General features: G+C 33.7%; 4 protein-coding genes across 4 annotated transcripts; 2 read left to right on the forward strand and 2 right to left on the reverse strand.

Moving 5' to 3' along the window:
* Positions 1-584: 584 nt before the first annotated feature.
* Positions 585-2,363, forward strand: LOTGIDRAFT_168273 (hypothetical protein; the record flags this gene model as incomplete). The annotated part of the gene is made up of 2 exons (XM_009066145.1): positions 585-1,074; positions 1,111-2,363. 2 exons carry the CDS (start codon positions 585-587, stop codon positions 2,361-2,363), a joined length of 1,743 nt encoding a protein of 580 aa, XP_009064393.1.
* A 3,157-nt stretch (positions 2,364-5,520) lies between these two features.
* LOTGIDRAFT_168274 (hypothetical protein) lies at positions 5,521-7,133 on the reverse strand (the record flags this gene model as incomplete). The annotated part of the gene is made up of 2 exons (XM_009066146.1): positions 5,521-6,056; positions 6,110-7,133. 2 exons carry the CDS (start codon positions 7,131-7,133, stop codon positions 5,521-5,523), a joined length of 1,560 nt encoding a protein of 519 aa, XP_009064394.1.
* A 3,419-nt stretch (positions 7,134-10,552) lies between these two features.
* On the reverse strand, positions 10,553-11,038 carry LOTGIDRAFT_131239 (hypothetical protein; the record flags this gene model as incomplete). The annotated part of the gene is made up of 1 exon (XM_009066147.1): positions 10,553-11,038. A coding segment is annotated over one exon (486 nt), but the record flags the coding sequence as incomplete, so codon positions are not given.
* Positions 11,039-13,979: 2,941 nt separating this feature from the next.
* On the forward strand, positions 13,980-22,233 carry LOTGIDRAFT_131176 (hypothetical protein; the record flags this gene model as incomplete). The annotated part of the gene is made up of 9 exons (XM_009066148.1): positions 13,980-14,122; positions 17,012-17,249; positions 17,532-17,635; positions 18,031-18,179; positions 18,487-18,655; positions 19,228-19,440; positions 20,109-20,335; positions 20,987-21,168; positions 22,078-22,233. 9 exons carry the CDS (start codon positions 13,980-13,982, stop codon positions 22,231-22,233), a joined length of 1,581 nt encoding a protein of 526 aa, XP_009064396.1.
* Between the last annotated feature and the right edge of the window lie 236 nt (positions 22,234-22,469).

Below are 22,469 nucleotides of genomic sequence, written 5' to 3' on the forward strand. Positions count from 1 at the left end.
AAAATTCCACTTTTTATTAGAATAAACAAACACCCACCAATAGAATCGAGCAGTCACGAGTTTTTACGAACAACAGACTTTGAATACGTAAAACTGTTTTTTGTTTTACGTATTGGTGAAAAATACACCTCGATCGATGTTCATAAAAGTCAACAAGAACAAGAGTTTATAGTACATTTAACGTTTGTCGAAGGTACCGACTACATCCTTCGTGGTGGTGGTTATATTTGTAGAACCAGATTAACATCAAAAAAGAAAAAAGAAAATATTCCTATCATCTTAAAGAGGACCATACGAAAAAAGAAATGTCGTTAGTATGCGTAAATGTTTTTACTTTAAATACCCGCGAATATAATAATGATAAGCCAACCAAGGCCCTTCCATACGATATTCCGTGGTTCTATTTATCGGAAATTCACTTAATTTAACGACTTAAAAAATGGAACTCGAAAGCAGACAACAATACATGATAGACAATCAAGAAGAGTTGAAAATAAAGTTGAGACAGTGTTTTAGACGAAGACTACACGAGAGAATTTCAAGAATACATCAACGGATTTTCAAAAGCAAATAGAAAATGAGTGATGACTTGTGCTAGAATGAAGGAATTCAACAAGAAATTCAACACTTCGTTTCAAATTTATAATCCCAAAAACAGACATTTTCACCCCAGAGACATTCACGATGAATTAGATTGGGTTTTTTACTTACGCAACTCGCATTTCTGTCTGATTAGAAGAAGCCAAAAAAGTTTGGGAATTCAAGAAATAGAAGACAATTACGAACAGGTGTGGAAAACGTGTAGAGACGATAACGCAGTAACACAGGTTTCACCCCTTAAACTAAACGTGCTTTCGAGTATGAGTGATGATGCGTTATTCGCTTGGGATTGCGAAACGTATTCAGAAAGAGACACGCGAAGAGCAATTCCTTATGCCTGCACTTTAATTAATTTAGAAAAACTAAGAAAAAAGTTAGAAACGATAAAAAATATCTTTCCAAATATAAATCCTACTGATAATGTTCCAGAAGAATTTTATGAAAAACTAATGAATGTAGTAGAACTATTTGTAGGTACAGATTGTATAGATCAAATGTAGAAATATTTAGGTCAATATGATAGAAAGAGATTAATATTAATTTCTCATAACGGTAGTGGATTCGACAACTGGATCGTGCTTAAAAATGCAAAAAAACTAACGCATTGCCCTTTAAAAACACCCAGAGGAATTATATCTTTTCCTTTATCTAATCCATACACGGATGAAGATTTACAGAAAAAATGGAAAAGACAGAAAGAAATAAAGGGTAATTATTTACAACATATTAATTTCACGTGTTCCTATCAACACGAATCCTCTAGTTTGGCTGCATGGGGAAATTCTTCCAATCTTTCCGCGAATTTGAGAAAGATTGCCGACGTAGATATCGCTAAATACACGCGAGACAACTGGGAGGAATTGAGACACGAATGGGAACCTTACGCCAAGAGAGACGAACCTTACGCAAAGAGAGACACTCTCTGTTTGGGAGCTTGTTTGATAAAATACAACCAAGTCACGAAAGAAGTTGTAAACCAGAATATGTCCAATAATCTAACGGCTCCATCTTTATCTTTAAAGGGTTGGTATTATTTATATCATTACGATAAAGAAATGGTGGAAGAAGAATGGTATGAAACTACTAGAATGGTTGCGAAACATACCGAAAAAGAAAACGTAGAAAAAGTTTATTCGCACACTAATCCTTTTATAAGAAATTTTATCAGACGATCTATTAAAGGAGGAAGAGTTTCGGCAAATAGAAAATCATTTGAAACGAACAAAATGGATGAAATTTGTAACGTATTAAAGGAATATATTTCACAAAGTGAAACACGAAGCGACACAGAAAGTAATAACATAATTGATTTATTCAAAGAATACAGTGCAAGCACAAAAGACAAAACGGAGGTTCATTCGAGACTTAAAAAAATAGAATGTACTAAACTAATGGCATTTGATGCTAACGGTTTATACGCTTCCGCCATGTCGGATTTAGACAGTGAATATCCGAGAGCGGAAAGTGGAAGACCGTTTCTACCAGAAGAAGAAAAAGAATTTGTAAAACTCTTCAATAAACAAAAATTCAGACCTAGAACAGCTATTTTAACAGTGTGGTTTGACTATCCCAAAAACATGTTCTTCCAACCGATACCAGCTAAAGATAAAATCACTTTCACGAATAAAGAAGGTAAAAAGGAAACTGGCACTAAAATCAGGTTCAGAAATGCTTTTTGTCACGACGTTTTAACATCGGTCGATATTCAAGAAATAGTGAAAGCCGATGGACGAATAATTAGAATATTAGATGGTATAGTTTAAGAAGAAAATTTTAAAACTCCACCCTATAGAGATTATATTTTAATTTTGAGAGATCTAAGAAATAAATATAAACGAGAAGGTAATATCGTGGGTAGTAATTGCATGAAATTATTAGGTAATTCCTTGTATGGTAAATCAATTCAGAAAGATATATTCACAACTAGACATTTATGGAATGAAGCAACTTTACAGGCCAACTTTGATTCACGTGTTAAAACCTATGAGAAAATTAATGATACTCAATATATTGTTGAAACAGAAATTGAAGAAAAAGAGATTACTACCGAAGACAGTAAATCTACACGACTAACACCTAATCATTTGGGATCATCCGTTTTATCTCACAGTAAAAAAATAATGAACAATTTTTATCACGTCATAAATGGATTTTATAAACCCGAAATATACTATACCGACACCGATAGTTTGTACATTTCATCCAAAAATTGGAAAAAACTAAACAGAGCTGGTTTGGTCTCCGAAAAAGACTATTGCAAAGGTAAAAACGATTACGGTGACGGTGGAATTATATTTGGTTTATATTTAGCACCAAAAGTCAAATACAACATCGTTTTGACTTCTGATGGTGTTTTAAAAGACAAGAAAACGTTTAAAGGTTATTCTAATGATAAGATAAGTGTAGAAGATTACGTTCAGTTAGCAAGCGGACATGATGTGTCGAACGAATTTAATAAACCATGGGAAAAAAGTTTCACCAATGGATTGTTATTCCAAATGATAAACAAACTAATGTTTTTAGAAGTTATTTGAATAATGTTAAAAGAAAACCACCAAACAGTGAAGGAATTGTGTATCCTTACAACGACAAAGATAAGTATAGTTTTGATGAAAACTATGAATTTGATGATTTCGGTTATCTTACTATTCAAGAAGAAAATGAAGATTGTTTTAAATGAAGTTGAATGACAATTTCTTCGTTGCCAAAGTCTATGAACCTGTTTTTACCGTCTTTGATTTCCAGATCTATATCTTTGATCATGAAAGAATTGACTGGTAAATAGGTCGTTTGAAACGGTTTCTCTATAATTCTGTATCCGATCGGCACCGTAAAAGTCGGTATGCTGTATATGATTTGGCGTTTGTGCTTGTTGAAAAATCCACCGTTGATCAAATTACAGTGAATGTTGATCACGTCGATGTCGTTCTCGATGTTGGCCTTGTGCGGCGCCAATGGCGATTGCGCGTATATTCGTTTATCGAACCCTAGTAACGCATTCAACGAATTTTCTACGTTGAAATCGACTTGACTGTTATTTCTCAAGATCAGTTTTAATTTGTTCAGATTCAAATTACCTTCGAATTCGATATTGTTTTTGCCGTTCACGCTTCCTGCGTATTCGGATAGGTAATCGTTGATGGCTACGTATTCGTAGCTTCCCGCTAGTAAGCTTATGGTTTTGAACGTAACTCCGTTATCCGTCGATATTTTTAGTTGATTGTTTTTTTCGTTGATGTTTCTAATGGAATTGTAAACGGAGAAATACTTTAATCCCAGTTCGTACTGTTTATTGCGATCGAGTTCATACTCGTAGTCTAGAGACAATTTGATGTCTGATTTATTCGAGGTGATAACGAACAATTGTTCTTTATTGGACATTTTTAATGACGTTTTTATAGTCTTTTTTAGTGATGATTTTTTTCTCCAAAAGTCGTTTTAATATGCCATTGACTTCGTTGTATTGTCTGTCCGATCGATGACCTTCCTTCATGGCCGCTAATATTATTTCTAATCTATTAAGCAATTCTTTATTGTTGTCGGATAAAAACGTTATACCTTGTCCAGATGCCACCATATCATATCTATTTCTTGTATGATTGGTGGATAATCTTCTGCATAATCATCTACCTCCTCTTGCTCAATAACTTTTGTTATATATAAATCAACTTCTTTCAATCTTCTTGTTTCGGGTCCTGACTTTCTGATCGCATGTAGAAATTTTGAGTATGCTACTAAATCCTTGTAATCGGCAATTTCAACATCCTCGCCATTCATTAAATCTATTAACGTTAATGTAAATATAAAGTCTTTTGTGCCGATTTTGAATTGTGGTGAATTTCCGCTAAATCTTATTCTAAAACCATTAAACAACAAACCCTCATCATCAATGATTGGTGAAATCTTTAGTAAATAAGGGTCAGGGTTTGAAAAAAGACGTTTTATATCATTTAATGTCCTAATTATAATACCATTATATTCAATCGGTTTGGGTTCTATACGAGGCGTGGGTTCTATAGCGAGTCTCTTTTTAATATCTTCTTGACTTTTTAATATGGGTTGAAATAGAGTCTGTAGATTTTCCGTTAATCCGAGTTGTTGTAATCTGTTATTTTCAACTTGGGTCTTTATTTTATTCTTAGCTTTGATATATTCTCTATTTCTTTTTAAAAAATTATTCCAATCCGTCATTTTTAAAAAAATAAAATTAACATATATCGATCATAACTCTTTCTCCCGCAGGTTTTCTAGTATTTACAAATACATATCCATGATCATCTGGGTTTCTCCATCGAGCTTTACAAACCTTTTTAAAATGTATCTCTATCCATTCCGTGATTTATAGACTGAATGATTTGAGATAAATCTTTATCATTTAATTCAAATAATAAAAAACAATTTGCATTTTTTCTAATGAACATAGAATCCATCCCGTAAAAAGATTGGGATTGGTATATGCAGTGACAGTTGTGATGTCTTCCTTTGGTGAAGAATTCTTGTTCAACAAGTCTAGATCATTAACATTTTTCGTAAGAAAAACTTTTATATCCGTTGGATTGAAAGATGGATTCTTTGATTTAATGAAGTTTTCTATGATATCTTTTATTTCCACTTCTTCTTCGTTTTCCTCGTAATATTGAAATATGTCTTGAACGTCTTTCTTTGGTAAATATTCTAAAGCTTTGAGGAATTGATAATACGATTGCTCTGGTGTTGTTGTGTAGATATACAGAGAATCGAAATCTAAAAGGTTTGGTGTTGTCAACATGTTAAAAGTGAGATGAGTTTTCCCAGAACCTGAACTACCGCAAATGCACATGAGCATTGGGTTACTAGGAAATATGACCGAATGTTTGAATTTCTTGCCCATTTTTATTTATTACATTTTCGTATCAAAAATCACCCCGTTGCCTTTATACTTTAAAGGAAGATTCCCTCGCCCGAACGTATGTTTTTAAAAAATATGGCGTTGCCCTTGTGTTTGACCTTCATTTCTCCAGTGTCGATTCTATCTATTAACTTGCTTAATCCCTCTTTAACGGTTTTCTTGGTTTCTTCGCCAAATCTTTGTCCGAATTCTTTAACCGTCCCTAATATATCTCCTACTCCCGAACCTCCTCGTGCTTCTCTTTCCATTGCCAAATTGTGTCTACGTGCTTCGGCGTTTGCAGCGGCTTCAGCTTTCTTATCGTTGACAGCTTTGGCTATCCCAGCAGCTCCACCAGCAGTTGCACCAGCTGCAGCTAAACCAGCAAAGATTAAAGGTAAGAAAGGTAAAAATCCACCTTTTTTAGTTAAATTCTCATCAATTCTTTCCAAGTCTATATCGTCTCTGACTTTGCAATGTTTGTATTTATCGATAATCTTTTGGGTTATATGCACTTTTTTACCGTTGTAAGTTATTAGAGACGGCGAATTCGTTTCCATAGCTTCTATTATTTTCATAACTAAAGTTTCTGGTTTCATTTTTAAAGGGTGTTTTTTTATTCAATTCTTATCATTCTTCTACCTGATATTTTAATCAAATGTTTTGCTTCTTCCAGCAATAAACAGTAGCCGGTTACATTTCCTTGTGTTTTATCGATGTGAATATTTATGTTTACTCCTGTTTTGAGAAGATCTTCTTGATGAGCTGACAGATCGAAACAAAAGATTGGATGATTGATTGAAAAATCTGTGTATTCAAACTGAGGCGTATTTCCAAACAATTCGCACATGTTTTTATAGTTTCTGTACAATTCGTTGTAATCTTTTTTGGAAGGATCAATTGTCAAAGGTTGATTGGGATAATTATCGTGGTTCAATCTGACGGGATCTTGAGTATGGTTCAATGCCACTCTGAAAATGTTGTTGTTGTTTGTCTGAGAATCTGGCAAGTTTTTGAAACCGATCATTAGATATCTCGCTGGTTTGACGGTGTTGGTGATTGGCCACATGGTGGATTCTCCCGTTAAAGTCATGCTACCTACCGTGTTACAACGAAGAAAAGCAATTTCGATGTCTTTGGTTAAAGAGTTGAATATTCTCGTTTCCACTTCTACGAAAGGAGTGATTAACGGTATGTAAAGTTGGATATTCGTTATTTCCAATTTTGCGTCAGAGTTGTTTTCACCAAAGAATATCTTGTTGTCGTTGATTTCTCTTTGCAAATGAATTTTATACGGTAAACCTAAGGAAACCTTTCTGTGTTCCAAGAGACCAAATAAAGGATACAACTTCCAATTTACGTAATTACCCCATCTGTTGTTCTCGACAACATTGTTGTATTGAAGCGCTCGTTTTTCAAATCCGTGATTTACTCCGCGAGTCACTCTTTCCAGTGTGTTTCTAGCAACTACCCTTATCCTAGCAAGGTCTGCGTCATTTGCTACAGTTCTGACCGGTTCTTTTAAAACTTCTCCGTCACCGACATCGGGAATCCATCCCGAAACTGAATCGTAGTTTTTGGGATACAGAACCGTTTTCAACATTGTGTCAAACTCGCCGGGGTGTTTTATGGTCTCTATCGGATTTGAACCAGCTTCCAAAACCATTTCGCTGAATAAAGACGGAAAGAAGTTGTTTTCTAAAGTCGTGTTGGTTTGTGGAATTCGATTCTGGGCGGCGTCTTTGATTTTGAAATCGCATCGGAAATGGGCATGGGAAAGCAGCAACCAATTGGATAACGAATTAATTTCAAAGGTAACTCTTCCTCCGTCGTTTATTTGGGTCTTTGTTCCTACCGATGGTGAGATGATTACGTAATCCTCTTTCTTCTTGTTGAACGAATATTGAATCGGATCATACAATTGAAAGATTGGATGCCTTTTTTATCCAATGATTTTAAACCCTTTTCCTTGTTTTTCTAGGGCTTGTCGTTCTAGTCTCTTGTTTCTTAGTTCTCTTATTAGCTGCAGTTCTTTAAGTTCGTCAGATTTTTTCACTGCATCGCTAATATTTACTCCTGCTTTTGCCACAGATCCAAGAGCTTGCGCTTCTGAGGAAATGAGGGATTTGTTGTTTGAGACAAAATTGGCCACTTTGGGGATGAGAGATGTTAGCGCAGAGAAGAAACCGTCTCCTTCGAATTTTTATTTTTCGTGTTTTAAAATTAAAGACATTTTTAATGCGGTTATTTTATACTGTATTATTATTAGTGATTCTTGTCTGTGGTTTTGGGTAATTTATAAAACAGTTTGGAGGAATCTGTTATGATATATTTTTTTAACAGTTTGGGAAGTCTGTTATAATACATTTTTTAACAGTTTGGGGAAGTCTGTTATAATACATTTTAACAGTTGTGTCTTTTCGGATATTGAAAAAGCTGCGCAGAAGTGAAATGCGTCATATCCGAAAAGACATATACCTGACATCTTAAAAACCGGATCAAACTGGATGCGCTATATCAGAAAACACATATACTACTAGAAGGAAAGTGGAATTGTGCATTTTCTTACCTCTGTCTTCATTTTTATTGTTTTTAAAGACAAGGTTGGCTAATTTCAAGGTTAATTGGATTCACAATAAGTTGTGATTATCGATGTTGACAGTCCTAGGTCTAATATCAAGTGCCTGATGGGCGTGTCTTTTATATTGGGTGGGAGACGGCCATATTTGTACAACGAATACGGCGACTGCTGGTAGTAAATTGGCGGACAAGCGGTCTTATTTTAAAAAAACAATTTTTTTTATTTTAGTGTAATTAAAGCATGATAGCTTAAAGATATGATCGGGAAATGAAAAAGTTAGCTGTTGCGACTGAAATTCAAAACACAGTTGTCTCCCATGACATCGAATACTAAAATGCTATATTATCTCTTTCAGTTTTCATTCAAATTTTATTAGACTTGGTATAAAATATGTATAAACCCAAAGGGTATCTTATAATTAAAATTGAACTGTATGTAATGTTTGTAATTAGAGTGTTTGTTCGTTTTTCATTTAATTGAAAGACGCTAATTAAACGTTACCCTCCGAAAATCTCACAAATTGGCTGTAAGATTTGATGAAGCATTGCTGCGAACAACAATGTCGCCAGATCAATTCTTGATAAGCTCTTTTGTTGATATTAAGGTTGTTAAGTTTAAAAGTCTCAAAAGCACTTAAATGAAAGAAATAGAAATTGGAGTCTTTAAACAATTATGATGTATCTTGGTGTGATCAATAGAATTGATAGATCTTACACGAGTTCGATTCTGACGATTTTGAGATCAATGTTGTTGGAGTTATTGCCCTTGACTTTTTTTAAAACGCAATCTGTTGGTTCACACGATAGAATGTGTCGTTTTCCATTCATTTAACGGATCTTGGTGTGTGATAAGGTATCGAAATCGAAAAAGTTTAAATCGGACAAATTGAATATGAAGGTTTTTTGAGTTTTTGAGATGTCACTCAACATCTATGTCGAAGTAAAGATAATTCAGTTCGTAAATTTTTTTTTTGTGATTTATTGTAGTATGGATAGATAAAACAAATACAGCCGGTTAAGATCTTAAGATTCAAAGAGTACATCTAGATCGCAGGGCGATTCATGAGTCATTGCTATCAACTCGGCCTGGAAACATCAGGTGAGGGGAGACGAGCAGCCGTCAAAAAATTTTCCAGGGGGCTTGGCCCCATTCTTTCACTATGTAAAATGATAAAAATTTGGCGAGGGTAAAGCCGGACCAGCACCTTATCAGTGGGGCATGGCCATGATTATAACATAAAGCATATTTGAAAGAAAACTCAATGAGATAAGTTTTGGTTCCATAACAACTCTTCAGTAAACAACTATTTTTAAAAATTCATTTAGCTTAGGGGTAAATTGTATGATGCTGAAATTTTAATCGATTTTTAATGCGCAGATTTTCTATTCTTCTTTCACACTAAAAGCCTTTCTTACTAACCGAATATTGCTGAAGAGTTGTTCTGTCAACATTGGGTTTGATTACTTTGCATTTGAATGGGTTGGCTACATAGACTAATTCTTATCAAAACTTTCTTACAATTCAAGAAAATATTGAATGTTCCAAATCAAAAGGATTTTTTAAAAAAGAGAGTCAGTGTAAAATCCCAGACGATCAACCGGAAGTAAAATATGGCGCAAAAATTGATATCACTAATATTTTTGATTATTGATTTTCATAGAAAGAGATGAAACTATTGAAACAAGAAGGATATGGATGTTGTGAATTTTTCAAATACAAAAATTAAATTTATGTTTCGTTTCATTTAAAAAAAATGAGTTGTTCTTCATAAGATAGATTTTAAGCTGGTAAACCTTCAAGGGGGCATTGTATTTTGGATGGATTTGAACGGAATTTTTCATTGTCACTGAAGAATGAACCATATTGAAAATTCAGTAATTCCAGAGATTCCAAATGTCCTAATTTAAAGGGATTGTAAAGAGGTTTTTAATTTTGTATGTGTATCTGGGACACTGATAGCACCATTTTGAACGTCTGTGATTCATACAATTCCACTAAAACTAAGTGTTAGATGGTGTCAGCAATCGCAAAACATGCTTTATCACGTGTGACTCGCTGCGATTATAGTGACGTCATAAAACAATTAGTTTTATTGTAATAGCAGGAACCACAGACGTGCAAATTGATGTTATCAAACTTACTTTTAGAAAACCTTCAATCCCTTTAAACAAAGGGAGTGTGTAGTATTGTGGACAAATTTGACCCGAATGTCGTGTGACACCATATACAACATGACAACATGACAACATAACTCCTTAAATCATATTTAGTCCGTAATATTTAATGATGATATTCATCTACTTATTTATAACTTTTATATACATCTGACCTAACCGAGAAAATTGTGTCACCTGAAATAAAAATCCCGTCTCATTAAGCCTTTCGACCCAATTGGGTCAAGAATTAGGACAAGAATTTTTAAAACCCAATTTGTTACTCTTGTGAAAAGAAAGTAAGTGTTTATTACTTTACGATGACACTCAAACATTTTTGATATAAAAGTCTTAAGGTGGCCCGATTCGCATAAAGAAATCAGATAACGGGCTCCAATTAGAATTGTTAAGCCATGTTATACCATTAGGAGAAGCATCAAATATCCCATTCAAGTTGGCATTGGTACATCTTGCATCTTCAGCATACCACCATCCGCCACCGAAGTTTATTGGACAGTTGTGGCCACCTGTATGGTCATTATCATACGTCGAGAAAGGTCGATCACCAATACTTGGTGGAGATAGTAGAGCGTCATCGGTATCTCCATACCAAAATCTCGAAGAATAGAAAACATAGTCCGTGGTGGCATTTCCTAGTTTGAAATCTTTGTATGCTGAATTTTGAAAATTACCGTTCGCATCAAACCACCCTACATCCAATCTTGAATTTGGCTCATTTTCTAAAATGGCGTAGATTTTTTCCAACCCCAGCCAATAGTCAACACGACAGTTTCCAAAACCTTTCACATATTCGGAATAAGATCTGTTGAAATTCAGGTGAGTGCAAGACGACTTTCGATGGTGGAAAAACGTTAAACTAGAAGAAAAATCACATTGAACTTCAAATGGCTGTGGATATGTTGTTGGTTTGATGTAGGCTAAACCGCTGCCAGACAAAGACAGTACAGACGAGTCGCTACAATCTGAAAAATATGAATGAAAGCAAGCGTCTTTAAAGCCATAGTTACAAATACCATATCTGCAACAAACTGATAACAATGTCCATCGAACTGTAAATTGGTTTTCTAGCCTTTTTATGTGTATCGGGGACTATTCTATTTGGAACATTCCAATTCTTCGGTCGATGACTGTGGTTCCTGCAAGTCCAGAAAGAGGATTCGCAACCATTATACCACCAGACCACAATAACATAATTATATATGGTATCTCCCCTTACAAGAATTTATAACTCATTCGCCTTATATAACTCTTTATTTATATTGCTTAGTTTAAACAGAATTTGGGAACAATTGGTAGAAAGCATGGATATAAACATGCAACATTAAAATAACTAAATCGATAATCTCTCACTGCACGAGTTCCGAATTTCGTCTATTCGCACCTGTCTAATTAACAGAAAACCACATCAATTTGTATATTCACGTAAAGTGTAACTTTGATAATGATCTGAAAGTCAAGATGCTTACATCCTATGGGAATCTCAATGACGTTCTAGACAAATTTACAAAATTGCAAAATTAAAAAAAAACATTCACCTTTGATAGCCTCTTGACATTTAACTCCATACTTTCCTGCAGGACATTCACATTGGCCGCTTTCACAGTTAGAGTACATCTGAAAAATAGTGATACAATTATTAATAAAATAACTAATATTTTCACTGTCAGAAATACTGCTATAAACATCAATTGTAGAGCAATACATAAATATTAAAACAGAACCTGAAACATGTAACAACATGTTTTAGGTCCTGTTTCTTTATTTCAATTATAATAGAAATAAATAGGTGGCTTCAGAACACCATACTCGTAATCTGCATCAACTATCCGAGAGCATAACCGTGTTCAGGGGGTCAGCAGTAGCCTTTCTAGGAAGCAATATTGTAGATGGCCGAGCGGGGGGGGCATAGGTCATACTTTCACTATGTAAGATGATCTAGCTGTAAACGGGTTTGATAACCCGGGAAAGATATTTTTTTAGTGGAATTGCAGAGAATGATGCTAATTGATGTCCCTGATACACATAAACAATTTAGAACACCTCTTTACATTCCCTTTAAGAAAAATTTTCAATATTAATGTGCTTACTTGTACAAAACATTTACAGTCTGTTCCAGTCCCTTCGTTTACGACACAATCATTCCCATTTTCAAAAAAGAAGCAAGAATTTGCTGAAGAAGCTGAGGAACCACAATGCATGAAACGTTTACAGCGAGAATCCCGAGAACAAAATGCAGAACAGCGCATTTGAGATTTAACATACGGTATCATTTTAAAATGTAGATTGAAACATTTGTCTTTGATGACTAATGTTTGAGTATAACCGGATGTTCTCAGAGATGTGATTTCATTCCAGAAAGTGATGAACAAAACGATGATTACGACCATTTTGATGGCAAGAATCCAATTTAATCTTTTATCCGATTAGTACCAAGAGCAAGCCGCAGTAGAATTTATATCCGTAGTAAGAAAGGAATTAAAATGCTTTTGTTCGTGGTCGATAGTTAAAATTCACCATAAAATTTTGATTGCATAATTAATTGAAGCAAGATCACTTGCTAAGTAGAATTATCATGCATAGACCAACACGAACGTCTGACTCATCTATCATTGGAGATGTATAGCAAAACAATATAGAAAATAACATAGAACATGTTACATACGACCTTGTTTTCTTGTTAATTTTTACAGTATGAATGATAAATCCAATATGTAATTTAGAAACATTGATTTTTTATAATAATTCTAATAAATCAATTTCGACAAGAAATTTTGTCTTGAAAACATATAATGTTACTTTAACACGCTCAATGATCCTCAATGATCCGATTTGACAGAAACTAGGCCTAGCATACAGCGGTACATTCCTTTATTTAAAAAGAAAACCTCAACTGTACCAATCTTCATCAAACAAAGGCGTCCATTGGAACAGTTAATCGAACTTTAGATATTCAAGTGGTTACTTTCCTTCGGAAATATTTTTAAACCTCAAGATCTTAATGTTCAAACAATATAAAAACATCCGCATTATTAAAACAAAAAAGGTGTTTCCTGACCTGAGAAATTTCCACAGACTTGTCCATTATTGATATACTTATAAACAAAAGAAGTAAATCACATCAATATAACTTGATTATGCTTTTGATATAAGAAATCAATTCTAGGGAAAAAGCAGATTTTAATGTCGTCACAAAAGTAAATGATACTGATGAATTTAAAACTTAAGATTAAAAAAGAAGTGTGACGCCATAACTGGCTTAGCATTAGTGGGCTTGCAAGAACATAGATGTCTGAAAATTGTAATGGCGAAAACCGATGTTATCAGTTTCCCTGATACACAAAAAAACGTTTTACAGATCCTATTAGCATGGGAGTACGTAAAACTTGTTTTTTTTTCGGTATGAAACGCTCTATTGTAATGTAACTGCTATTTTCAATAGTTGAATTTGAGATAAACTGATCTGTAAATGTGGACAGCAGGCTTATACAAATAGAGCACTCCCTTACCACCTCCAAAAAAATGAAATAGAACCCTAATATATGATATACGACAATAATGCACGGTCGTTACTTATAAACTTACTTTTATTTATTAACTGTCTTCATGTTACGTTTATCTCGAAAACTGTATAAAAATTGACCTACAAGAGGGTTATAGTATATACCATAGTATATATCTGTATATTTTTAAAGACATTTGACACACCTAGATATTTACATCATCACCGAAACTTGGGTGATTTTTGAAATTAGCAGAGATGAAATTCGACGAGATAATAGGCATACTAGGAGATTTTGGAACTTACCAAAAGAAGTTATATTACATAGTATGCACACCAGCTATTTCAAATGGAATGATAATTCTGACTACAGTATTCATTTTAACAATACCCGACCACAGGTAAGACTATAATTTCGAACCCAAAAAAATATATTTTGCATCATTCTGAACTGATACGTCTTCTGAGTCTACTGACAGCAGATGTTCATGAGTTTATAAGGTATGGTGTGCTATGTACTGATGAGTTATTAAGATATGAGATGTTATGTACCGATGAGCTATTAAGATAATGGTATATTGGGTACTGATGAGTTTTTAAGATATGAGATGTTATGTACCGATGAGCTATTAAGATAATGGTATATTATGTACTGATGAGTTTTTAAGATATGAGATGTTATGAACTGATGAGTTTATAAGATATGAGATTTTATGTACTGGGGAGTTTTTAATATATGGCATGTTATGTACTGGTGAGTTTTTAAGACTTTATAAGAGTTTATATGATAATGTAATGTACTGATGAGTTTATAAGATATGAGATGTTATGTACCGAGGAGTTTATACGATATGGGATGTTATGTACTGATGAGCTTATCAGATATGAGATGTTATGTACTGATGAGTTTATAAGATATGAGATGTTATGTACTGATGAGTTTATAAGATATGAGATGTTATGTACTGATGAGTTTATAAGATAAGAGATGTTATGTACTGATGAGTTTATAAGATATGGGATGTTATGTACTGATGAGCTTATCAGATATGAGATGTTATGTACTGATGAGCTTATAAGATATTAGATGTTATGTACTGATGAGCTTATAAGATATTAGATGTTATGTACTGATGAGTTTATAAGATATGAGATGTTATGTACTGATGAGTTTATAAGATATGAGATGTTATGTACTGATGAGCTTATAAGATATGAGATGTTATGTACTGATGAGTTTATAAGATATGAGATGTTATGTACTGATGAGTTTATAAGATATGAGATGTTATGTACTGATGAGTTTATAAGATATGAGATGTTATGTACTGATGAGTTTATAAGATATTAGATGTTATGTACTGATGAGCTTATAAGATATTAGATGTTATGTACTGATGAGCTTATAAGATATTAGATGTTATGTACTGATGAGTTTATAAGATATGAGATGTTATGTACTGATGAGCTTATAAGATATTAGATGTTATGTACTGATGAGCTTATAAGATATTAGATGATATGTACTGAGAAGTTTATAAGATATTAGATGTTATGTACTGATGAGCTTATAAGATATTAGATTTTATGTACTGAGAAGTTTATAAGATATGAGATGTTATGTACTGATGAGCTTATAAGATATGAGATGTTATGTACTGATGAGCTTATAAGATATTAGATGTTATGTACTGATGAGCTTATAAGATATTAGATGTTATGTACTGAGAAGTTTATAAGATATGAGATGTTATGTACTGATGAGTACTGATGAGTTTATAAGATATGAGATGTTATGTACTGATGAGCTTATAAGATATTAGATGTTATGTACTGATGAGCTTATAAGATATTAGATGTTATGTACTGATGAGTTTACAAGATATGAGATGTTATGTACTGATGAGCTTATAAGATATTAGATGTTATGTACTGATGAGCTTATAAGATATTAGATGTTATGTACTGATGAGCTTATAAGATATTAGATGTTATGTACTGATGAGCTTATAAGATATGAGATGTTATGTACTGAGAAGTTTATAAGATATGAGATGTTATGTACTGATGAGCTTATAAGATATTAGATGTTATATACTGATGAGTTTATAAGATATGAGATGTTATGTACTGATGAGCTTATAAGATATTAGATGTTATGTACTGATGAGCTTATAAGATATGAGATGTTATGTACTGATGAGTTTATAAGATATGGGATGTTACGTACTGAGAAGTTTATAAAACATTGGATGTAATGTATACATCTGATGTGTTTATAAGATACGGGTTGCTATAAACAGCATTAGCTATACATTTATAAAATATGCTATATAAATTGAAGAGTTTATCAGATAATTATAAAATTTTAAGTGCTATGCATTGAGAAATTAATTACATATTGGGTGCTATTTTTGAAATAATTATGATTTATTATATTAGATGCTATGTTGCGAGGTGTTAAAAAGGTGTGGGGCGTTTTTTTACCTAGAAGTCTATAAGTTATGGAATGCTATGTGCTGAGGTATTTTTGGGTTTTAAAAGACGTGGAACGCGATATTCTGATTATAGAAGTATATAAGTTATGGGACGCTGTATAACGAGAAATCTACAAGTTATAGGATATTATGTACTGAAGAATTTATGAGATATAAGATGCTATGTACTGAGGGATATTAATGTATTAAGAAATTTGATTATAGATTTGCCTACTAAGGTATAAAATGAGGTTTATTAGATTTTTAAATCTTTTTGTTATAAATCTGAACATATAAACACAACGAACTTGATGTTATGAATAATAAATGAAGAGAAAGTCTATGTCATGTTTAACTATACATAAAAATACGAGTAAACATTTGTTTTTATATTTCTAATTTTGAACAATGCTGACATTGTATTTGGGATGTTAAATATCCTTGGTTAAAATTGAAAATTAATTTAATTTGCATATTTATTGTGATTTCAGAGCAGAAATTTTCTTTCCGGATTTTTTCTGTCTTTTGCATGAGAATCGAGGAGACTTAAAAATTATTTACATAATTCTGATTTCCCTTCAACGTGGTGGAAAAACTTGAGCAGGTTATGACATCACTATTGAAAATGCCACATTAGTCAAATACGATATTCTCGTCTTCATTCAAATCAAATGGTATTTGCGTCACCATCTGGACATACTTTTCAGTAATCTGCTACCAAAGGCGTAAAACGGGAAATACAAGCTACGAGGGTCTAATGTACGCATATAAAAACCGTCCCATTCATTTTTATTACCAATCTTTGCATTATAGATGCCGCTTACCAACAGAATACAATGATACAGTATTCAAACCGTTAGAGGATAAAACTCTCTTCTATGTCAACCATTCAATACCAGAAGATAATGGTAAATGGTCACAATGTGAGAGATATGACGTGAATTTAACCAATTTAAAGCCAGATTCCCCTGTCTTTACAAATACTAGCAAAGTTGACTTTGATGACTGGATTTATGATACATCCACCTTTCGAAATACGTTCATTACAGAAGTAAGCTTTAGATAAATGTATTGGGTATATAGGAGACATATATTTGGCGTTCAATCTATACATTAATTGTCCAACACCAGCCAAAAAACAGAACGATTTTAAAAAGGTTTACGTAAACATTATAAACACTTTTTTGCGTTCTCATAATTATTTTCAGGTAAGGTAAGCTAAACATATTTCTATATTTCGGTCTGTAGTTTTCGTTAACTTTCCCAACCTAATAAGAAAAATCAATCAGACTTCACCTTTAAGCAATTACCATTATGAGACGGTATTTTTCAGCAAAATTTGGTATGTGAATACGAGAGCTATAGATCACATGGTAATATGGCAGTATTTGCTGGTAGATTAATTGGTTCCATTGGCTGTGGTATCATATCAGATGTGTAAGATTCCCTTGAAACGTTCCTTGATGATATAAACCAGAGTTTGCACTTTCTGTAGACATGTCAAATGAAATATCAAATGTTTTTCTGCTTCGTTGGAGTTGACATGAAGGACACAATGATACAATGGAGGAAATTTAACAAGAACAAAGGCATTATTCGATCTTTGCCAAATGGTCGTGTACAGCGCGTAGAACACAAAGTATATGGTTACTATCCAGTAAAAACACGAAGTCATTGGCGGAGCCAAAAGGAGAGGTGGGCGAGTGTGCAGCCCCGAATACAATTTTTTCGGGCAACTAGGTTAGAAATTGGCTTCGCCAATGACTTCCTGTTTTTACTGGATAATAACCGTATACTCTGTGTTCTATCTTTTCTGTTTTATCTTTTCTAAGATTTGGTCGAAAGATTACTCTTGTACTGTCACTATTTATCAACATTATTGGTGCGTTTGGTACAGCTTTTGCGCCTAATTTTATAATTTTTGCTGCATTTCGATTTATGATTGGTCTTGGCAACACTTTCATGGCAGCTTTTGTAATAAGTAAGTATTTATTTTTATCTTATCGGAGGCAACGTAAGTGACTTGCCGAAAATTAGTCTTACTGCTCTGCTCTGGGTGGGATTTTGTTCTGACATTTCGTCTACAATACCAATGTGACTCATGCAAAGAAAGTTATGTACCGTACTTCAGGTAATAACTCCCATCTTCCAGCTGTTGTCTGGTACTTGATACCTTTAATAATTCTGCTTCAACGTTCATCGTGGTACCAAAACTATGCTGATCATCACTTATATTTAAACTGAATCAAATAATATCTTCAAGAAAATGACAATCTTGGTTATTTTAGGTATGGAATTTGTAGGACCATTTAAAAGAACATTTACTGGAATTATCATAGAACTGTACTGGTGTATCGGACTGTTTATTTTGGCCCTTCTTGCTTATCTTATACGAGATTGGTTTTATCTACAATTAGTATGTGCTATTCCCACAGCTTTTCTTCTTGGGATAATTTGGTAAGAATTGTCTCAATAATATATAATCTATCTCTCAATAATATATAGTATAATATTTATTTGTAACACCTCTGCATTTGGTGTTTGTTCAAAACAAAATACCAATTGTTTTATAGGTGTAATGCATAACCTGTGTTTATGCAAAATTCATACTTAATGTAATTAGACACTCTTTAGATATACTAGAAATATAAGACCTCTTCCTTAATTTTGTTTGTAACATTGAAATCGATAGAAAATAACGATCGGCGTATCCAACCATAAAGCGATCCAATACTTTCAATGTTGTTAAAGTGGACAATCTTGTTGCATTATTCTTTTCCCGGTTGTGGACTTTAATCTCGTCAGCGACTGAAATGTGGCCATCGTTCCTCATTATGCCTGTCGACCAAACAACAAATGGGTACGGTTAATCGGGGAAAGTTCAATGGCATGACCAATTGCTAGATCGTAAAGAGTTCCGGTAAATACAATTCTTTGGAGTAGAAATTAGTCATTCCAAAGTTGTATAATATATAAAACGATCGTTCTTAAGAGAAAATATTTCTTCTGTTTTGTTTTTGTTTTTAAAGGTTTGTACCAGAATCACCAAGATGGTTACTATCACGTGGTAAGACAGATAAAGCTGAGAAAATTCTGAGAGAAGCTGCTCGAGTAAATAAAGTGGAACTACCGACCAAATTATTTGATGAAAATACGTTAGATAATGGACCAAAATCTTCAGTATGGGAATTGTTAACTTCACCAGTCCTACTGATCAGAACACTGGTCATTCTTTATAACTGGTAAATATATTCTAGATTCCACAAAACTCAGAGCAAACCATTTAGGATTCATTTCATTTTGGGAATATGACTTAAATTCTAAAATGTTAAAGTGATCTTTCTTAAAGGGACAGTTGCGCCATTTTTAGGGGTTGATTTGAGTCTTGAATATAATTATGAAATAGTCTGCAGAAGTGCTAGAAATGTACGAAAATCGCATAATTCCTGCAAAAATATCCCAGACTGGGAATTTCATTTCCTTTTTCTATAGATGTGTTTTCTATAAATGGCAGTGTTTCAGGAAAAGTTGACTCGTCTTTTTAAACTTCAAACGCGGATAATTCTGGACACACATGGATTGAAGACTCAAATGTGAAAACTTTAAAAAAAATTCTCTTTTCTGAGACTAAGGTACGATTGGTAAAAAAAATGGCGCATCTGTCCCTTTAAAACCAATTATCCATGCGACCCATTTCGACAGGAAACGAAAAGCCATGTCCTCATTCATGCCATGACCTTTGAGGATCAGCATTTCTTTACCCTCTGTTTGTATTACCGGGGACATTGATAGCCTTACAAATATTTATCTTCAGCCGATATTCTAGCTGAAACGTATAATACAGTAGTATTATATATTTCTCAACTTTCTATTAAAATAAACAGTGTTAAATATGTGTAATGTGTTACAGGGCCGTTGTTAGTATGATATATTATGGGTTGGGCCTGAATGTTGGTAACCTTGGCGGTAATATATATCTGAACTTCACAGTTGCAAGTCTTGTGGAGTTCCTTGGCTACTTTTCCAACATACTTCTCTTAGACAGAATAGGACGTAAAGCGTTTCATTGCTCAAGTATGATATTAGGCGGCGTGGCCTGTCTCTGCACCATATTTACTGTTTTATATGGAGATAAGTGTAAGTATAACCAATAAAAGAAATAAACGAATGAAGGAAACAAGCCAGACAATTGTTTGAATGGGACAATGTAATCGAATCAAATGTTTTGAATTTTTTATCATCTTTGCAGTCGACAGTGGAAGATCCTTGAAGTCTTGTAGGAAAGGTCGCGTTGCAGATTCTTATATCACCCTGACACACGCACGATTGTCAATGCCACTCAATTGATGTCGGAATGCGTGTCACACGACTTGATATTGAATTCTAACTTAACATTCAACGTCCGTAGTATTTGTGCAGAGTTTGCACAAGGTTCAGAAGTGGTTTACGCAAGTGGCACGTACATGTTACGGAAATTTATGGATGCCAATTTTTTGATAATTTTAAATCTTCTACCTTCGACAAGGCACCCCGAACCCTTCGTCGAAATTCGTATACAGCGGACAGAAATAGTTCAAGTGACGGGATGGCATTACTGGTAAACAAGGGCTGCTGATCGTTAAGTTGAACGTTCTTATATAAAAATGTGCACAAAAAAAGGTTTATCGACCAAAATGCTTGAGTGATCAAGAAACACACCAAGTAAAAGGTTAGCTATATAACCACTCACTAAATTGTAATAAACATGCGCAAAAAGTCGTTTAAGCAGCAAATAATGTTCAATTTCAGCTCATGAATGGATAACAATCACACTATCTATGGTAGGAAAATTTGGAGTTTCTGCAGCTTTTGGATCCGTTTATATATTCTCAGCTGAACTATACCCTACTGTAGTAAGAAACTCTGGTATGGGAGCTAGTTCTATGGCAGCCCGTATTGGAGGTATTATATGTCCATATATTGCAGATTTGGTAACTACAACAATTACATTCTCAATGTCAAAGGCAGCAATTGTGATTTACATAGATCAGAAAGAGATTTTGAAGTTCTTTCTGTGTGCAAGTAGATTGTAATCCGGACATTTTGGATCCGGCTAATTTTTCAATTTCGAAAAATAAGAATAATGCAAATAGAGACATTCGGTGCTCTAATCTAAAATGCTACATACAATTTATTTTTTATTGACTTTAATTCAATAACTTAAACAGATAGTAAAGAGGTTTCGGGGACTCTAATAGCATCACTTTGAACCATTCCAATTTTCAGTCAGACGTTCGTGGTTCCTACAATGCAACATAGATAGTGTTTGACGACGTCTTGTATCACTTAAGGCCTTCGCAATTAGTGACGTCATGAAACACCAATTTTAGTGGAATTGCAGGAACCACAGACGTCTGATTGAAGATATTGGAATGGTGCAATTTAAGCTATCATTATCCATGAAACACAATACAAATTTAGTCTGCAATGAATGACCCTTAAGAAATTCGCCGAGTTAGTCGACCAAACCTTTAGCAGTGTGTGCAGGGTAACATATTTGTATAAACACTGATTCAAACAAGTATCTCTTCGTGCAATAGGTAACACAAATCGAATAATGTGTCAAATTTCGTCTCAATCTACCTTGAAATTATTACGAAACATGGACAACTTCAGAATCTACATGAAAACCTATATTTGTGTTCTTTTTTTTTCTTTTTTGGCTCTTTGAATTTGTTTAAAATATTTCAATACTATTTTATTGATTATTATTCAAGTCATGTTTCAATATTTATAGAATGTATTTTTTAAAAGTTTATTGTGTTAAAAATTTGTGAATTTTTTCTCTATTGATTTTGTTACAAGATGCATTTTATTGTGTCCTTTTTTATTTTCTTTAGGGTTCATATTTTAAAGGCGATATTGGTAAAGCCCTACCATTGATCGTATTTGGTTGTGCAGCATTATCAGCAGGGTTGCTTTCCTTGCTTCTACCAGAGACGCTCAACAAAAATCTTCCGGAAACCATTGATGATGCTAAATCATTTGGAAGGTAACAATATTTGTTATGAATTACGCTTGGAAGCACACGGATCGGTGATATATCATCTTCACAATATCATGCTATTACGAAATTCGTCTTATACTTTTACAGAAAGCAATGGCCACCTTTCTTGTATCAAGGAATGCAGAGATTTGACTGGATTGAACGCAAGCGAACATAGCCAATCAAACAGTATTACTGTTTACAGGCTTTCTGTCAAGAACTCTGATTAGCTGTATTCTATTGCAT

The sequence above is a fragment of the Lottia gigantea genome, assembly GCF_000327385.1.
Source record: "Lottia gigantea unplaced genomic scaffold LOTGIsca_73, whole genome shotgun sequence".
In the NCBI taxonomy this organism is placed as follows: Eukaryota; Metazoa; Mollusca; class Gastropoda; family Lottiidae; genus Lottia; species Lottia gigantea.